This window comes from Genypterus blacodes, unplaced genomic scaffold (assembly GCF_046128005.1).
Source record: "Genypterus blacodes isolate CSIRO-AG114 ecotype Tasmania unplaced genomic scaffold, CSIRO-AGI_Gbla_v1 ptg000073l_1, whole genome shotgun sequence".
Lineage (NCBI taxonomy): Eukaryota > Metazoa > Chordata > Actinopteri > Ophidiiformes > Ophidiidae > Genypterus > Genypterus blacodes.
In genome coordinates, this window is record NW_027466883.1 from 2,417,780 (window position 1) to 2,436,870 (window position 19,091).

At 43.0% G+C, this 19,091-nt stretch overlaps 2 protein-coding genes and 1 non-coding gene across 3 annotated transcripts; all 3 read right to left on the bottom strand.

Annotated features, from left to right (window-relative positions):
- Positions 1–3,615: 3,615 nt before the first annotated feature.
- On the bottom strand, positions 3,616–3,688 carry trnaa-agc (transfer RNA alanine (anticodon AGC)). The gene has a single exon. It is a non-coding gene; the product is annotated as a tRNA-Ala (tRNA).
- A 1,965-nt stretch (positions 3,689–5,653) lies between these two features.
- On the bottom strand, positions 5,654–10,613 carry mapre3a (microtubule-associated protein, RP/EB family, member 3a). Its single transcript, XM_076157638.1, has 7 exons — positions 10,526–10,613; positions 8,592–8,719; positions 8,363–8,508; positions 7,690–7,846; positions 6,355–6,497; positions 6,114–6,266; positions 5,654–5,758 (listed from the first exon to the last, which is right to left on the bottom strand). Exons 2-7 carry the CDS (start codon positions 8,710–8,712, stop codon positions 5,690–5,692), a joined length of 789 nt encoding a protein of 262 aa, XP_076013753.1. The 5' UTR covers positions 8,713–8,719; positions 10,526–10,613; the 3' UTR covers positions 5,654–5,689.
- Positions 10,614–12,715: 2,102 nt separating this feature from the next.
- dpysl5a (dihydropyrimidinase like 5a) lies at positions 12,716–17,977 on the bottom strand. Its single transcript, XM_076157597.1, has 12 exons — positions 17,717–17,977; positions 15,870–16,028; positions 15,577–15,756; positions 15,399–15,467; positions 14,999–15,043; positions 14,838–14,913; positions 14,505–14,661; positions 14,209–14,350; positions 13,913–14,055; positions 13,547–13,754; positions 13,243–13,411; positions 12,716–12,801 (listed from the first exon to the last, which is right to left on the bottom strand). The coding sequence occupies exons 1-12, from the start codon at positions 17,975–17,977 to the stop codon at positions 12,716–12,718; spliced, it is 1,695 nt and encodes a 564-aa protein (XP_076013712.1).
- Between the last annotated feature and the right edge of the window lie 1,114 nt (positions 17,978–19,091).

Sequence of the window (19,091 nt, forward strand, 5' to 3'; positions counted from 1 at the left end):
GAGACGACTCCGCCGCTAACACATCACTTGCAATCTCTCTTCTCCCCTCTTTCACACACTTCACACACAGATATACAGTGAAGGTGATTTTGTTTATTCTACATTCTGAGCTATAAAATAGGGGCGAACGCATCACAGTAAAATCTGAATGTGATCCGGAAGAGGATTTGTTACAGAATCAATAAAATGCAATCCAAGCTAAGAGCAACTTACTGAAGAAAGACTACAGCGTCCAATAGAGACGGAAGACAGAGGCAACATGTCCACCTCTCATCAGCACCCAAATAGAGGCTCAGATTGTACAGTGGAAACCAGAAGAAGACTCAATGTGCTCCTAACAGCTTCGGCCTACACTTTCTATGGCTATGACGGATCAATAATGGAAAAATGGAAAAATTGAAAGAAAACGTGGAAATGATGCACAAGGCAAATTTTGTCGGACAGCTGAAGAAGAAGAAGAAAAGGAAGAAGAAGAAGAAGATGAAGAAGAGCTGGAAGATCTTCCGATTTTCTCTGTTGGTTTAGAAGAAGGACAAACCTCAACAAGCAACAAGTGAAAGAGGCACTACTACCAGCTTTCTCCATCGCCGCAGCAACAGAGTGTACTTGCACCATTGGAATAGCAAAACGACTTTATTATAATTATTATTATTAGATTAGATTAGATTAGGTTAAATGGATGCATTTTATCTTTTTATGATATTTTTATGTTGTGAAGTGATTTTGCTCCTCCTGCTCACCTGTACAAAAATGTATCATTGCATTTGTGTTTGTATGTGTAGAGTAACATAACGCCTATGTACGCCTCAGCAGTAATGGTGCCTTCACAGATGTGCGAGTTACCCATGCAGTCCTGCGTAGAGAAATGTTCTTAAACTGTTGGTATATTTGCTCACACGGTCTTCCGCAAATTGGTGAACCATTCTTCCACTGGTGTACGCTCTTTTAATACCCAGTCATGATTACATCACCTCTTACCCATTAAAGCTGTGGAATGTTTTGTTGACTATTCCTCAACATTCCCAGCCTTACTATTTACAAAAAGCAATAAAGTTGATCAGATAAAACATGAATTATCTTACATTTGTACTGTCTTCAATTAACTATCGGGGGGAAGAAGAGAATTTTCAAATCACTGTTTGAAAATTCTGTTCATTTCTGTTTTTTTTTGGCATTTTCAACCTTTTAGGGGATTGGGGTTTGTACCTTAAAGAGTGTCTCATCTCACTCATTGTTTGATCTCTGTACTCCACCAGCCGTCCAGATATTGCCCTCCTGTGGTTCCTAATTCCTTTCAAAGCTGCAAAGCACCTGGTGTGTGACCAGTACAGGTGGCTGACCATCAAGATCGTCACCGCTCTCCTGCTGCTGGCCATCCTGGGTCTTTTCTTGTACAACATGCCTGGGTACATGGTGAAGAAGATGTTGGGAGCTTGAGTGTACGCTCCGTGAATTCATTTCAGTTCAGTTCTGTGACTTATTGTGTTGGGAATGTATTTGCACTTTTTTGCCATTTGATGAGACAAAAATTTTAAATTACATCTTGAGTGAATCCATCAAAATATTTGTTTATTGTTATGTTCATGTATGCACATCTCAATATATGTGTGATATAGAATGGTACTGCAGTTTTGCCTTCTCTTGAAATGCTGTGAAATTATTCCCATTAAAGTCAATCAGTGTGCATCGCTCACCTATGACATCATCAATTCCTCACCAATTGGACACAAAAGATTTCAACTGGTAAAAAAATAATCCAGGCATTTTTAGCCTTGTTAGGTTGAATTTGGAATTTAGATTTTCTTGCTTGAACAATGCTTTGTTGGCTTGTTACATTTGTATGTCTTGGTCAACAGGAAGCAGTTGGACTGTGTATGATACTTTGAATTTGTGAATAAACTGACCTTTGATCCATGGCATTGTTCTGTAGTCCTGTCATCTGTGCCCTTTTAGAGACGAATAACCAAAATAGGAAACACCTCATTCGTCATTTACAATCTCAATACAAGCAATAAGCATATGATTCAAACACTATGAAGAATATTAAGAGCAGAACAGAAATATAACAATGTAAAGGGCTGTCTTATCATATCACTGAAAAATCAAGAACAAACTCAAACCAGACCTGTTTCTTCCAATTTTGTCAGAATTCAATCGCAATTCAAATTCTTGTCTTCAATAAATACATTTGAAAATTTAGATTAACTGCTTTTTGCACCATCTAACTCGCCTTTTATTCCACCAGCCGTCCAGATATTGCCCTCCTGTGGTTCCTCATTCCCCTCAAAGCTGTAAAGAACCTGGTGTGTAACCAGTACAGGTGGCTGACCATCAAGATCGTCACCGCTCTCCTGCTGCTGGCCATCCTGGGTCTTTTCTTGTACAACACGCCTGGATACATGGTGAAGAAGATGTTGGGAGCTTGAGATGTGCTTCATTTTGCTGTAAAGGAATCAGTTCACCAGGAAGTTCATCTTTTTTGTTGCTTTTATGCTATTTGACAAAACTTGTCTTGATTGTATCTCTAGAGCTCCAGCTATTTTGTTCCCATCATTAATACTTAAACATAGTAACATATTGACATGTTATCACTGAAATTGCAAGTTGGTGTTGCAGAACACCTGTTTAGACATTTTGACATGTTTGGTTTGAATTATTCTTGTTGTTCCAAGATAAGACTGTGATTATTTGTGCTGATTGATTATGAATACGCTTTGTCAACAGTGTGCACTTTGTCTGATTTGGAATTTGTGAATAAACTGACATATATACACCTTTGTATCCATCTGTAGATCCTTCCAAAGTGAGATAAAGGCAACAAGATTTACATTCTTAGCCAGTAGTTCTTTCATGGATCATACATTTTTTAAATTTAAATTCCTAAACTTTTAGGAATGGCCTTATTCTTAAATAATTAATGACACTGTATCATGTTACACCAAGGCAACACAAGAGTGTGTCTGCTTGACATAATGAGTAAAGGTGTTCCATACTTATGTCATGACCCCTTTGCCTATGTAAAAAGGGCCACCGCGGTTGCAGACTTGTACATTCTGCTTTCTGACGCCTGCAATAACAATGGAATTTCCAGTCTCCAAAACAAAGGCAGTTTATTATTTACAATCCAAATCAAACTAACATCTACGTTTCTGTGTCAAGTATTTTTCCAAATTATATACGAAAGGAAAACGTAATATTCCTTAACAATCTTTACCACGCGGTCCACACAGTTCGTCCATCCAAGTCCGCTACAGCTGTACTAAGTAACCTCCTGATTATATTGACCCCTGGCTACCTGACAGCGTCACACCTCTCCCTAGTGGTGAAACAACAAAACAACGAACTAACTAACTAACTAAGTGACAAAACAAATCAAAATGGGCTCGAACACTTATGTAAATGGAATATGTCTTTTATGTTTTCAACTTTTCATGCATCTAAAATGAAACTCTCCTCAATCAAAACAATCACGACTGGCTGTATGATTTCCGGGGGAGAAAACAAAAACGTAAAATCCATGTAACTAGAGAGTCACGCAAAAATGCAAAATCACGGAAGAAATCACAATATTATGTAAAAGGAAACTACAAAAATATTGACGCATGGAAAAGTTATTGGAGGATGCGGGCATCGATCCCGCTACCTCTCGCATGCTAAGCGAGCGCTCTACCATTTGAGCTAATCCCCCGTTGTTGCGTGTAGGTGGATTTTTCATTCATATAGAAATAGTAGTTATACGACGTAGTTGTACTGTATGTTCTTATACACGTTTGAAGCGTTGTTATGCTCTACTCCACACGTGAAATGGCTCTGACCGAAGTCAATTGACAATATATGTGAGACAAACCTTCACTTCCGCTCATGCAAGTACAGTGCTGTGTTGCCCTCTAGTGGAATTAAACATAATTACTGTCAGTTCTTCGTCAAAAGGTATAATATCTAAACTTCATAAGCTGCTAGTCGGTACGATCAAAATATTTTCAGTGGGATAGTAACACATTATGGATTAAGGGGTTTTAGAATACTTGAAGCTACAGAAACAGATAGGACACAAACAGAAACAACATAATACCGATCTGAACACAAAGTAGTTCATTATCCAACAGGGTGCTACTATCACTTTCCAGCAGAAGTCGCAATTTTACGTGGAAAAGTTACTGACTTCTAGTCACTTGCTGGTTCATGAGATGGTATTGATCCCAAGGAGTTGTTAGTGGAAGTATAAGATAAGTTGTTGTGAAGATGCCTCGCAGACCTTTCCTGCAACTCCAAATGCATATTTTGAGTTATCACAAGATAAAAATGACAACAACATTTCTTTCACAACTGTTTATTTACTCAAAACTCAAAAGATGAGTGTTCTGTAAATGTAAACATGATCCATGAATGCATGTTCCAGAGCAGATGTCAGCCAGTTAGCAAAGTAAAAACAGCTGGGGAAGGACAAGGTTTGCTTTAACTGGATGCTAATGACGACCAGCATCATCCTGAACTGGTCACAGACCCCTAATGCGACTTCCTTATTTCCTAAATTGAATTCACACACCCTTTTTCTGGGCAACCCATAACAATGAAATTAAAAAGTACAAATGCACTGTGATTAGCAGTAAAAAGTAACATAAAAAAGCTGTGATGTGACAATTTGCATGAATTCAGTGTTTGGCTCCCTTATATTTTTGAATAAAATATTAGAACTGCTACAATCTACACCCATCCTGTCAGTCAGCAGAGTTGGCTTTCCACCTCTGAAGTGAAGAAACATATAGGCTACTGCATGTCGGCCGAATAGAAACAACTGCAAATAACCAGACATCGTGCGACATCAGACAAAATCTCCTCACCAGACACATATACAAAATATCGCTCATTCACAGTAAATATATAACATTCTCATGCTCAGATATGTTGCTAATCAATGGTGGATAATCACAGAGCACTGATCAAAATGCCTCGATTCATTACATCGCTGTGTTTCCTCCAGCGTTTCTACATGCCATGGACCCACCAGAACAGAAACCAAAAGCTCGACGCCGACTCAAGCACGCACCTTAAAAAAAACACACACAGGGCCTCAGTTTTCATCAAGATACAGTAGGTTTTGCACCAAAGTTGCTACAGAAAGTAAATCGGAACGGAACATAAGTTAAATAAATATGTGTCACTGGTTTCCATACAGTTGTAGGTGATCTGGGAATGTCCTGATGGCACATTGGAGCGGTGTTTGACTGTGCTCTAATTATATCAGAGCACCAAAGGCAAATAAATAAAACTCCATAATGAGCGAAGCATTGTTCTCTCAGAAATCAAACTGTCAAGACTTGAATTCACTGGATGCCATGACAACCTCCATGCCGGTCATCGCCTCAGCTCGGCTCAGCTTTCCGCGTTAGCCATGCTGAAATAACAGGGATATGTCATTCATTATTGTTGTTTGGCGCTGTGCCAGTGGTGGCCCGGGAGGAGCAGCAAACAATACAGAGCGGTAGTGTGTAGATGGCCTGGGGGTGGAGTTATGAACAGATATACATATGAGAAAAGAAAGGAAAAGACAGAAATAGAGCAAGGGTATTTATAGACAGCGTGCAGAGAGAGGAGACAAACAAATGAGGACAAAAAGAAAAGGAAGGGGGAGATGGAGATGGAGATGGAGGTGAAGATGAAGATGTCAGGCAGGAGGAAGAGGAGCGGCTCAGTATTCGTCCTGATCTAGGTGAGCTTGTTCTTCGAGATCTTCATCCTCTGGAGGCGCAAAGCCTTCCTGGAACACACAAAACATTTACATTACATGTTAACACCGCTGCTTTAAGTGTTTTTTCCTCTTATTTTCGGATTTTCGATTTATCGGAGCTCGGTTGGTCTTTGAAGGAGCAGTTGGAGGCTCAGGAAGACAGCTCTGCTAAAAAGTGCATGATAAGAGCGCATTAAATGGAATAATTAATAAGATTTATCCCTGATCAAGATGGTGGCGTTGTATGTTTCCAATGTAACTGCGGAATGATATTCTATAATCAGTAATGAAAGAGTTGCTTTATGAGTAACCTGTTGATCTCTGGTAGAGTAGTAGAGCAACACACAACAAAACAAAACAAAACATAAAGTTCGTCCATGGATACCTCTGTTGCGTAAAGAATGTCGATGATCTTGCTGAGGACGGGGTTGGTGTCGCTCTCGTGTTCCTGGCAGATCAGCTCAATGTCCCGTAGTTTGCTGAAGTAGAAGTCTCTCTCCTTCTCTAGTCCGTCTACTGTCAATTTCAACTCCATCAACTGGGAGCAGGAAGAAGAGAATGAAATGGTGACACTTGCAATACTTGGTAAGTCGAGGTTGAGACGGTTGTAACGTCACCGTATCCACCTGTTGATTTAGCTCCATGATTTCGGCGTCGCTGCCTCCGTTTCTAGACAAAGACGGAATCTTCCTCAGAGCTGGAGTGTTGTGTTGGACTCGCTGCGGTGTTGGCATGTTTTTGGGAACTGTCGGAGATGTCCTCTGTGGTCCTACAGGCGGGACAGGGGTCAGACATGTTCAGCATTTGAACAACAAAATGAATCTATACTATTCATATTGGCTTTGGCGCAGTTACAGCAATGGATACAGCAAATTATTCATGGTGTCTGGACTGTGCTACTTGAATAATTACGGACGTTTTCAGCGGTTATACAGAATCGACTGATGCGTTCTGGAAAACATTCAACAACAAGTGATTAATTACATGTACATTCAAAATCGCCATTAAAACGTTGTTGAAAATAGTTGTAAAATGAGACGATGAGATGAAATTAAAGAGTGAATGTCAAAGCGGAAGGCAGGTCAAAGGTGAGATGGAACATGTGTTAATATCATTGAAGGGTACATTTAATGAATCACTTGAAAAACAAACTAATAATAAATGATTTGACCTCTGAAAAAGTCCATAATACGCAGTATATAATACACACAATATTAATACTTTGGCACATTCCACATTCCATAATTATTAAGCATAATGTTGCGCCTTTGATATTTTGCGAATGGAGACATTTCAGATGTGCAACAACGCTGAAAGGACACAAATTGGGAATGCCAGTCCATACTGTCGTCAGTTAAAGGATCATCATAAAAAGCCCAATTATAAGCCAGAATATTTACAAAAAGGCTGAATATCACTCTAATCAAACCTGTGTCCCGCCAGACCTCTGCAAGTGCTTCAGCCGAGACTTCCGGTGTGTTTCAAATGAACTCCAAGACAAAACATGCCAACACACATAACCACAGTTTTGGAGACGAATGCATCATTCTGCCCGTTTAGCCTGATTAGAACGTTTGCCGTGATTTCCAAGCGAGGAGCTTTCACAGAGACATAGCGAGGCCGCTCACGCCGCCATCACTGTTGTTAGCAACATAATGATGACGTATAGTTTTTCTATGATTCTAACATCATCTACCGTCGTTTAGAATTAGAAATGGCGTCATCGACTTTCCAATACCTGGTGATACCTGGCGACGCTGAAACAGTGTCATGTGTCTTGTGAATGCTGGGCAGTGAGATGGATCCGAGAGGACAGCAGTCATTCTGTGAATCGTGCTGCTCACACCACTTGCTTGCAGGTAGCGCTTGGAGCCAATCCAAAAGCTCAGCCAGACCGTGCAGCAAAGGCAAAACTGTTTGGTTACCTGGGTGTCTCTTTGGTCTGTGGATAAAGTGATCACCTGGGTTGGGGGCAGGGGCCACGTCCTGCCCCTGTCTGGCTTGTATGGGGTCGTAATCCTTGCCGTCGTAGTTGGCGTCGAAGAACTTCTTGAACCACTGCACGAATTCAAAGTTGTCCTGGAACTTCCCTTTTACAAGCTTTTCTACAGGAATTATCTGCGGGTTGAAAGAAAAAGGACAGGAATTGTTGACGTGGTTCCGCGTCGCTCACTCGTGCTGCTGTCATAAGCTCTCAATTATGTTTCTCAATTATGTCATAATATGTAGAAATGGGTGGATAAAGCCTGCCTAAGGTTGTTAAGTATGTTATCACGTCCCAATGTATCTGCAAATCTGCTTCATACATCAAATCTTCTGTCACTTCAAATACAAAAGCTGCGTTCGATGAAATAAGTTTCTAAATCAATTTTTCCTTTGTTGCAAGTTCTGCGTCATAATTCTCTTCTTTGTAAAAATGTCCATACTTTTTTTAAAAAAAAGCTTTTTCCACATTTGAAGTTAATTTGTGAAAGAAAAAAGCTTTGGATTAAATGAATGTCAGACCTCAGTTTAAAGTAAACTTGCAGACTCCAGAGGTTTATCAATATGATGGATGATCGGAAATAAAGAGTGAAACACATAATAAGGACGTGATAAGTGATTGAAAAAAAGGAAAGAAAAAAGGCTTCTGACTTTGTCGACGCTCATCCTTTTGAAAGCCGCCTGTAGAACTTTGAAGTTGTGTATAAATTCGTGCTCCAGCTTGGCTTGGAATTTGACCTTCTTCAGGAGGATGCAGCCAGGGAACAACATGTCCATGAACTGGCAGTACGCTGCCCCTGCAAACACACAAACACAACACTTTACGTCGCAGGGATCAATCCCGGCTGGCGTCGGTGGAGAATCCAGCCTGGCGCCTCACCTGAACACAGCTGCTCGATCTTGGTGTAGGTGAGATGCAAAGAGTCGTTGACCCACGCCAGCATGTCATGTCTGCTGAGGTTGTCAATGGACACAGATGTTGCGTACACATTCACTGCCATCCCCGACCTGAAATAAGGACATAAATCACAAAGACAAAGACTTTAGAGTGAAGAAAGTACAAAAATGTAGATAAAAGGTGAATAGTTACGTTACATCCTAAGCCTTTGATTGGTTGGCCTGTGTGTAAATGAACACACAGAGCAGAGCAGCGTCTTTAGTTTCATTTTTAATCTCCAGTGTTTTAGCGGTGAAATCCTGCCATGGATTAAACTCAACAACATGCCAACATGCTCAACAACGTTTGTGAGCAGCTTAACACATCTAGCAGCTCCAGCCTCCTTTGTGTTTACTTTGATGGCCTGCTACTAGAAACCTTCTGCCAGAGTCTAAACAGATCAGTAAGACCTCTCCTCATGCCCTGCAGTGGAAATGCATGCCACCACTGGTGAGACCTGAACCTCTGGGGACAGTCCCCTTAAAGTCCCTTAAAGCAATATTGGCGGGTAAGTTGTTGCCGCAAATGTCCCTGCATTGCGGGATTTGGTTTCTTCACACAGTCAGACATTTCCTGGGTGCTGTCTCAGTCGCGTGACGAGACAAAATGTGACATTTTGATGTGTGTGAAGTCTCATGCCGGCAGCCAAAACTTCTGTATTGACGATTGATTCCATCGTCAGCACGGACGGCCAGAAGCTCTGCCATCTCAATATCCGTTCACTTTCCTGCCAATTTTCTGTTCTTTTTCGGTTTCTTCATCCTGCTGCTTTGTTTGTCATGTTGACCTCTGCCCCCCACTCACATTCAGTCGGGACTCACACTCCAACACTCCAGCATTGACTCTGGCAACGTAACTAGGTACATTACAGAATAAATAAAAAAATACGGCATTACGGCTCCTGCTCGGATTCACACACACTGCTATCCCATTGGGTGATAGCATGTCAAGAACCCAGTATTCCTAAAATCCTAATATCACTCTACGAAGATGATATCCAATTCTGTTTCAGTTAAGAGTTGTGGCAAAGTTAGCAGCACCTTTCAGTTTCATTGACTAGACTCTCCACAAGCCTGAGGTATGAGATTATTTTAGACAATACCAACATGAATTATAACTAAAAACCTGTGTGTACATTATTTTTTGTATCTAAGCAAGATTTCCTAAGGGGTGGTGTTGCATGGAGTGGGGGGTAGTACAAATCAATATTCCTTAAATCTAAGTTCTGGCCCTGGTCACATTATGAAGGTACACACACACCCACAGACACCCACACCCACACCCACACTTAAACACGGGACTATAACCCCGCTATTGCATGTCTAATACCCCCTGATATGGTGATTACACCTCCTCATCAGCACGCCTATCCCGCATCTCTCCCGACTAACCTACAATAACACCATTATAACCTCAAATCGTCCCGCAGCAGACGCGTTGAAAGCAACATTCAGCTGCACCAACAACAACAACAAAACCAAAAAACGGGTGCAGACCAGAGGAGCAACAAAATAAGGATCATTGTATTCTAGCGTGCATGTGCCCCCCCCCCCCCAGTAATGACTGCAGCAAAGGGAAAACGCACAAGTCCATCAAGAATCAACGGGCGGGGGTGATGATGTGGTGTTTCCAATGGCGTGCTGAGAACAATAAATGTGCCTTGTTTGCAGGGTGTCTCTCGGTTGAAAAGCCGCAGCGGCAGCGATCCAAGCGGGGGCCCCCCTCCCCTCCTAACCCCCCCCACCCCCTCCTCTAAAGGCCTCGGCGCTGTCAGTCTGTGGGAATATCCTCAGTGTATATCCCACACACACACACACACAAACACACACACGCATGCAAAACGCGCAGTCTGTGAGGACATTGCGGCGGTTACTCACTGTGTGGTGTGTGTTGTTGTCACACGCTGGCTGCCGTCCTTGTGTCAGTGAGCCCGTCGCTATCGTCGTTGTCAGACGGTGCGCGCGGTGCGGTCGGTGCGCGCTTGGTTACGGGCCGCCCCTGTCTGCAACAATCCAGCCGCCACTGCGCATGCGTCCGGGCTCCACGCTGCTAGAGGTTCATTATAAATAGGACTCAGGGATACATGAGGTGCGTGCGTGCGTGCGTGCGCGCGCCCTGCTGCACAAAAGGCCACGTGTAAATGTTCATATTTCATATTATCAAAAATATAACATATGACTCAAAATCATGTGTAAGATGTACCTAGTTTCAGCATGTTACATAAATATATTACATATAAACGTTGTGTTATGGAGCTGAAACAAAAGAGTTGATTCATCACATATGACATCACAGCCTTCTTGTTAGTGCTGAAGATTAAAGATGTAGATTTTGGAGAAAAAAATGAAAGAAAAGAAACAATATTTACCTCTGGAATGGATTTGAAGATGGTCACCAAGAATGGAAAGGATCAAGTTACAGTAAATACTAGTAGCCCCAAAGTACTGGAGTGGATGTATTTGGTCAATTTCTGCCTTTGTTAAACCCGATGAGATCATTTATGCCAACAATCAACACACAGGATGCAGGTAGAGATTTCATTGTGGTTTATTTGCACTCAATCATGTGATAAACAGCTGCAAGTAGAAATGAGAAATAAAGTATTCCAATGTGACCACACATTGTCAGCACCAGTGTACAGTTGTGGGACAAAGGCAGAAAGTGTAAATCACATTATCTTCCAATGTTTGCTGTCTCGAAAAATTAACAACTTAAGAATTTTACGCCAATCCGCTAAAGGTGTAAGGATAAACTAAACTGGATGTAAACTTCCCCACTTTAACAGCAGCTTTCTATGATCCACTGATGTATTGTGCTGTTTTAACAGTAAAATTACAAAAGACAATTATTCACGGAACACAACTGTACAAAATAAAACTCAGTAAATAAAACACAAAGAACAAACAGTCATTGAGAGCTAAGTATCAGTGCTTTTCATTGCGGTTGGTAAGCATTGATCCCACCAATACATGGTTTCAATTGACTCACATGTTAGCGGTTAAATTCCAAATTGAATGATGAAGAGGATCGCTTAATTTTCTCCATGCTTCACAGTGGTTTGTTACGTTGGAAGAGACGGGCATTTTTAACAATTCATAAGATTTCTGTGCAAAACCTGAATTAAGTAAACTTGTAAAAAACTAAAATAAAAAAGGTGCCCTTTAAGTGATGTCAAGTAGTGAATTGGCGGTGTGGTGGGCGTCATCTCTACACAGAAACAGGCAGTTTGGGTGCAGCATTCTGAATGAATAACCCAAAAAACGCAGTGTAAGATGAGCTAAATCAAATTCTATCTATGCTACCACACACACGCACAACATAGGTTCATTCACATTTGCCTATGAGGCCGTAAACCTGATTTGAAACGCTACTATGACCATGATGAGCTTCTGTACAAAGACCTCGTTCTCATGTTGGAATGATTCTGGCGCGGCGGAGCTGAAGGGAAATGGCATGCCGTGGGAAGAACAATACCAACGATATGAAACAATAAATAAAAACGTTTAAAAGAGACGCTTGCATTCCGATATCTCATCAACTGTCCATTTTTCAGACACAACGGACGTATTGACATCACTCATCGCGGCTTGCGGTAAAGAGACATTTGTGACACGTTAAATCAGGTTTGTTTTTTTTAAAAGGCAGCTAAGTATTTCATGATACCAGTGCAAAATCTTACAGTGAGGTAAAACAATCATATTGTAAAAACCAAGTTTAATTTTCATTCACGTCCCGACGACTTTTAGTGAGTTACAACACATTTCCCCCTAATGTGATCACACAGCCGAAGTCACGCACAGGCAATTCTGTTATCTGCCGCTCTAGTTTGGTTAAACGTTCAACTGAAATTTGTTAGTTGGAGCCACTCAGCAAAGGCTTTCCAAGACCCATTTTCCAATATCATTATGGTGAAGTCATACCATAAAACGTTTCACAGATCAAATCAAATAACTGTCGGGTTTGAAAATGAAAACACTCTTTTCTTCTGTTCTGAACTGTCTGAAGGAAAGACAAGTTGTCTGGCTTGGACGTGTGGTTCCCCCCAGGTGTTGGTCTTCATCTCCCCATTACCAGATTCCACTAGATCTGCCTCCAGGGGGAGCGAGGATCCTGGCTGAGGATCTCTTTGGAACCTTGTCATCGATCTGAGCACCTGGAGGAGCAAGAACAGGATCACCATGAACCTTTTCTAGCAAGTCACAAAATATTCATGAATTAAATAGACACACACACACACACACACACACACACACACACACACACACACACACACCAACGCATGGTATGACTAAAACAGTTAGAAGCAAAGACATATTACATCAATGGAAAGCACTCAAACCTATAAGACAAATAAGTAAGATACTAAGTATTTTGTGAAGAGGTAAAAGATGTCATTATTAATGGATAAATGTTTGGGCTTCATCAGTATCAAGACACAAACTCCCTCTAAATATCATCACTATATAGCACCCTCCTCAGGTGAACATGTGCCACAGCAGCAGAGGAGCAGTAGTGTCTGCATGATGACTTGAGATTTCACTGTTGACGCATCAAGGCTTGCTAATTCCTAATATCTGAAGTGATTGGTTCTCACCAGAGAGGCTGAAGCTGGACTCCTGCTGGTCCCTCACACCGCCGTGCCGGGTGCAGGGGCGCGTTGGGGTGTCCAGGTCAGGGCCGCCAAAGTCCCTCTTTCCCGAGTTGGCCACTGCGACGACGTCGCCCGTGTAGGGCTCTCGCTCCACGGCTTTGACAGCCTGGCACTGGAAGGTCACCATATAATAAACATTGAAGCTAATTAAATGATATCTGATCAAACCAAACTTGAGAACTTCACTGCACCACACGTCCGTTTCACGTCATTCTGCAGAATTCTCCACTTCAGTTCCGTCAGGTACCTTTTCCCTCTGGACCATCTTCTTGTAAAGGTGGTCCGGGAAGGTTCGGAGGGGGCAAAACTTCCCAGAGCCCTCAGCACACGTGAACACGCCATTTTCATAGACCAGACGCCCACGGCTGATAGTGACCAGGGGCACGCCGTGACAACGAAGACCTTCATACAGGTTCAAATCTCCTGCTTGGACCTGGTTATCTACTGAAATGGTCCTGCAGAGAGAGAGAGGGCAAGAGAGAGAGAGAGAGAGAGAGAGAGAGAGAGGAAAAGAAAGGTGACCCAGTTTGTAGATAATGAGATGCATCGAGAAAGACCTGAGCTGCTGCAGCGAGTCAAGATGGTCGATGCAGGGATGTATCGGGTTTCATACTTGGAGCCCTCGGGGTCCCAGACCACAACATCAGCGTCTGCCCCGGGGATGATCCGGCCCTTCCTGGGGTACAGATTGTAGATCTTGGCTGCGTTTGAGCTTGTGACTGCTACAAAGCGATTCTCATCCATTTTACCGCCAATCTGCAACGCGAAACAAAGACAAAAACTGGAAATGTGTGCAAATTGAGGAAAGCATTTCACTGGATCATCTGGTGTTTCATCTTTTTATACAAATAAATACCCACTGAACCAAAACAAACTTATTTCTGGAAGGAACAAAAGTGCCCCACGTACCACCCCTTTCTCCCAGATGACGCTCATGCGGTCCTGGATACCAGGAACCCCGTGGGGGATCTTTGTGAAATCATCCCTGCCCATGGCTTTCTGTTTGGTGGTGAAAGGCCGGTGGTCGGACGCCACAACATTCAAAGAGTCACTGCAGGCAGCACAGAGAGGGAGAGATAGAGAGAGAGAGAGGGAGAGAGAGGGAGAAAGAGAGAGAGAGAGGGAGAAAGTACCGATTTCAGTGGTGGAAGATGTGAGATACGACCAAACGCCATTCATTTCAGATTGCGTGGTATCTTGCGTACTTTCCCAAAAGGCTCATTAAGGCGTTGGGTGTGTTGGGGTCCAGGCGGAGAGGTGGCACAGTGACATGGGCAGCGGCGTAGGACCAGTCCTGATGATAGTACTGCATACCATTCAGCACGGCGTGGGCTGTGGTCGTTTCCCCGTGGACCACCTTGCCTGCGGGCGGAACAAAACACAATATTCGTCTATCCACACCGAACGCATTGGCCCAATAACAGTCAGTCCACCCCATGACCTTCTTACTGTGCGGTGACCCTGCTAGCCACTGACCACATATCCTATGAATGCATCAGTAAAGAGTCTACACCCCCCAAAAATTCATTAAGCTTCACCCTGCATCTTGGCTGCAGCCACCACATCTCCTGCAGACATGCTGGACACGCTGACAAGATAGACCGGGCAGTGGGCCTGAGGAGACAAAACGGGGGTTCGATAAGAAATGGACAGAATTTGGCCATGATATGAATCTTTATGCATTATGAGGAGCTCTCACCCGGTTAGCGATGGTTATTGCCCTGTGTGTTGCCTCTGCTTCCAACTGCAAAGGAACACAGCGTCAATATCTGCGGCGCAATGAGTTTCAGCGCTGCAATTCTTCCTAAATCACTAAATTTACATCCATTGTAGTTTAAATTGTATTTGTTCATGTTTTGGTTCTATCTGTCCTCCAGCTGTACGCATGCGACGCAGTATCATAAACTGAACTTATGTCTTTGTGCCTCTTCTATTCAAGCCTTTCCATGATGCAATTCTATGCCGGTATGAGAGCCTTTACCACCTTCTATTCACTCGCTAAAGACACACACAAGGCTTGTGAGTAACCCTCTGTGCCTGTGATATGAATACAGAATCTGGAGGTGTAGATAAGTCAGGGTAAGTCAGGGGAGTCGTACCTCTTCAGGCCGACTGATTTCAATCCCCTCTGGGCCGTTGATGCCCAGGTCTAAAACTTCCTTTGCACCCTGGAAAGAGGCAGAAGATTTTGGAGTTTAGTGTGATGCAGCAAATAGCAAAGACGCTCCATAAAAAACAGCATTTATGCAAAATTCCTTTGTGTTTTCCGGCCGTCACCTCTGCCACCAGCTCGCCGTTCTCAGCGTGGACTCTCGCTATGGCTCCGATGTCCTTGCAGTGGTGCAGAGCCTGGAAGAGCTCGCTGTCTCTCAACATGTACGTGTCCTTATAGGCCATGGACATCTGAAAGGAGTTTACTCCATTCTCTATCACCAGCTTCTCCATCTCAGCATGCACCTACGGGACAGGGGGTTGGTGTCACCAAAGGACAACGCACATACAGTAAAGGCGTCCGCTGCTCAGACTGTTGGACCCTCTTGTTGGACCACGTGGCCCGGGTGTTACAGTACCTTGGGTCCCCACCAAGTCACGCCCACGTGCAGAGCGTAGTCGCAGCAGGCTTTGGTGTCGGCCATGTTGCGGCACTTCTCATAGGCCTCCAGCAGGGACTCGTTCTTCTCTGGTAGAACGTGCCCGATCACCATTGTTGTACCTCCAGCGAGAGCAGCCTGGGAGAAATAATTGTAAATGTAATTCTGCAGCTGTTTGTACATTTTATTACTTTCTGTTTAAAGAAGCTGCAGCGAAAAGGAAAAATTAACTGAGGTTAACTGAACATTAAACTAAGTGATAAGCGACACTGAGGCAGGAGGTCCAGGCTAATAAATGTATTGATTGATTGAGCTCATAAATGCTAATGGGATTGTAATCTCATAATCAGCACAGCGTCTCCTTCAAGCATAATGGAAAAAGATGTGATTGCCATTATCATGATAGTTATTTGCTGCTATGGGAAACATGAATTCTTGATCAGTCCGAAATGCAGCACTGACTGCCCCTCAGTGCGCTGTATAGTAAGAGTTGTTTAAATACATTACTGTTAGTGAGGTCACCCACAGAACAGATGTAAACTGCCTGCACGCCTCACTTTTACTGCGTTGATATTTCAAGCCCAAACTATAGTTAATCTTCGCAATCCCAGCAAGTGAAGACAGTGTGTGTTTTGTGTACGAGTGCATGCTTCACCGAGCATCTGTCAGCTGACCCTAGAGAGTGGAGTAGTGTCTAGTGGGAGGGAGGGTGGGGGTGTGTGTGTCTGAGAACCATTGTCTCCGCGCACAATGGCGTAAGTGAAAACGCTTTGCAGCAGTCTTTGCAGCAGCCCCCTGGTATCCATGGAAACAGATACCGATCCGCATTTGTCTCCCCGTACTGATTCTGGCACAAGGCAGCGACGGAGTAGCGTAGGGAGGGGCGGCGGTGGAGGAGGAGGAGAGAGAGAGAGAGAGGCCTGAGGGTCCAGTGAACAGCAGAAGGCCGTGTCTGCGTCTGCCGGACCGCGGCTAAACTGGCTCGGTTTGCCACATGAAATGCAGAATCCGTCATCTCTACGCCTCCGTCTCGGCCATGACCCACAGAGTGATGAGTCATCACTGTGCCCTGAAGCAGACTGGGGGTAGCCCAGTCTGTGAGCGGCCATGATTACAAGCAGTCTGGAAGCTTTCTGGCAGCGATTAGCCTGGCCTGCTGTGCCACAGCATCAAAAGCAAAAGTGCAAAATCACCTCAGTGATCGAGCACGAAAAACATGACATTTGCAACCTTGTGACATTTCCAGAGACATAAAATGGAAAAAAATGTGTTGTATTTTTATATTTGATTGCTTAATTTTTGTATTTATTTTAATTTAAGAAGTAAAGTAGGAAAGACTTCTTAACAAATCCAAAATGAATTCAATCTGCCAGTAATCTAAATAGCTTAAAGAAGTTTGGCATTTAATTCAGTTATTCTTCTTCTTCTAAACATTAAACATATTTGGAAATGTGTGTTTCTGACAAAAGTCTGCAACCTGAACCTGAAAGGTTAAACACTATATTATAGTGTATTTTAATTTAGCTTGTTAATTTAACTTGTAGCATTTCCTTATTTTAAATGCATCTTCATACGCTTACAATCTTTGGCGCCAAAAGACCAATCTAGGTTAAAGAAAAAAGTTCTTGGTGATCTTTGATGGCCCGAATAACACATTTATAAACTACATTGAACCAACCTTCAGATTTGTAATAACTGGAAAATCACAATGCTCATGCTTAAGATCTTGACTGAATACAGTTTTGTGCTGTTTGTACCATTTCATTCCCCTTATTTCCTTGTCTTTCCTTTCCTTTCCTTTCCTTTCCTTGCCAACAGGAGGTTACCTTGGTGCCGCTGTAGTAGTCATCTGCCGTGGTGGCGTTCATGAAGCTCTCCTCCAGGTGGACGCTGGTGTCGATCCCCCCGGGGAGGACCAGCTTTCCCGCGGCGTCGATCACTTTAGCCCCGCCTGGGATCATCAGCTCCTTCCCCACCTGCTGGATGATGCCATTCTCGATGTAGACGTCGGCCTCCTGGGTGCAGTCGTCGTTTACCACCTTGCCACCCTTTATAAGGATCCGCACCATCGCTGAGCTGGAAGACATGGCTATAGCTCTGTACAAAGGGACAAACGGGGACTAGTTAGTAGGTGCAACAGAAAAAATTATAGAATGGACTCTAATCTGCTTTCTCTACAAGTAAATATCTCTTAAACTGAACTTGTTCCAGTACCTCATTCTGACTCTGCTGTGGGCTGACAGAGAGGAGACTCAGTGTTGCTGCTGTGTGGTCAGTCAGGCTGTGAGTGACATCAGCTACAGGGCTGAGTAGGCTGTGTCAGTCACTGCCTGTGACCTGACGTCTCAACGGACAGTGATGTAGTGGTAAATGGTGCGAAAGCCACCAAACCACACACAATAAAGAACTTTTTCTGAATGCTGCTATAATGAAAGAGGCTCCTATTGTGCGGTGTAACGCTGAACGTGAAAAGCTGGAATAATCCAGAATCCGTAATGATAAAAAAAGTTGAGTCTTTTAAAATTAATTATAATTAAATAAAATAAACCCTTAAATCTGGTCTTCATCATAATAGCAAGAGAGCCATTTACAATCTGGACTAATCCCTCAAAGTCCCTGTATTGGGAAAACTGGGAAAACTAGAAAGAAAACTCGGAAAATTAGATTTAAAGTAGCATGACTGACAAATATGAGGAAAGTGAGTTAAGAACAGCTCCTATTCTCAAGTAAAGAGCAATAGCAGTCACAAAAATAACAATACATGCACTGTAAAGGCTCAACGAAATATGCAAATCTATTACTAATGCACTGATTTTGTTGGAACATAGTGGATTATTGCTAGATTTATTGCTAGACCCTTTGAAAAATATAACCTTTTAGAACCATAAACCCTTTTGAGGATGTACCCATGTACTTTCCCCTTTTAATGTAAAAAGTTCTCAACCCTTACACACACGCACAGGACACATCACAACATCCATTTTTGGGGCGGTGCATCAAAATTGGTTATTTACTGACTGAAGCCAAAGAACAATGTGGTTTCAACGTTGAAATCCAGTGCAGGTGAAACTTTCTGGATTCCAAGCTTGTAGGATATTTGGCACATAAATCCAAGCAGGAAATGCGCAGGTGTAACTCGTTTGTATTAATGACTTAATGTGAGCCAGCATCTAATTAACCTCATTACCTGCACCTGTGCTG

Coding starts and splice junctions, on each gene's coding strand:
- mapre3a (XM_076157638.1), bottom strand. CDS start 8,712: ATGGCAGTGAATGTGTACGCAACATCTGTGTCCATTGACAACCTCAGC. Junction 8,509..8,591: donor GATCGAGCAGCTGTGTTCAG/GTGAGGCGCCAG, acceptor GTGTGTTTGCAG/GGGCAGCGTACTGCCAGTTC. Junction 5,759..6,113: donor ACATTCTTTACGCAACAGAG/GTATCCATGGAC, acceptor TGTGTGTTCCAG/GAAGGCTTTGCGCCTCCAGA.
- dpysl5a (XM_076157597.1), bottom strand. CDS start 17,977: ATGTCTTCCAGCTCAGCGATGGTGCGGATCCTTATAAAGGGTGGCAAG. Junction 15,468..15,576: donor ACGGCGAGCTGGTGGCAGAG/GTGACGGCCGGA, acceptor GCCTCTTTCCAG/GGTGCAAAGGAAGTTTTAGA. Junction 14,914..14,998: donor CAATAACCATCGCTAACCGG/GTGAGAGCTCCT, acceptor TTGTCTCCTCAG/GCCCACTGCCCGGTCTATCT.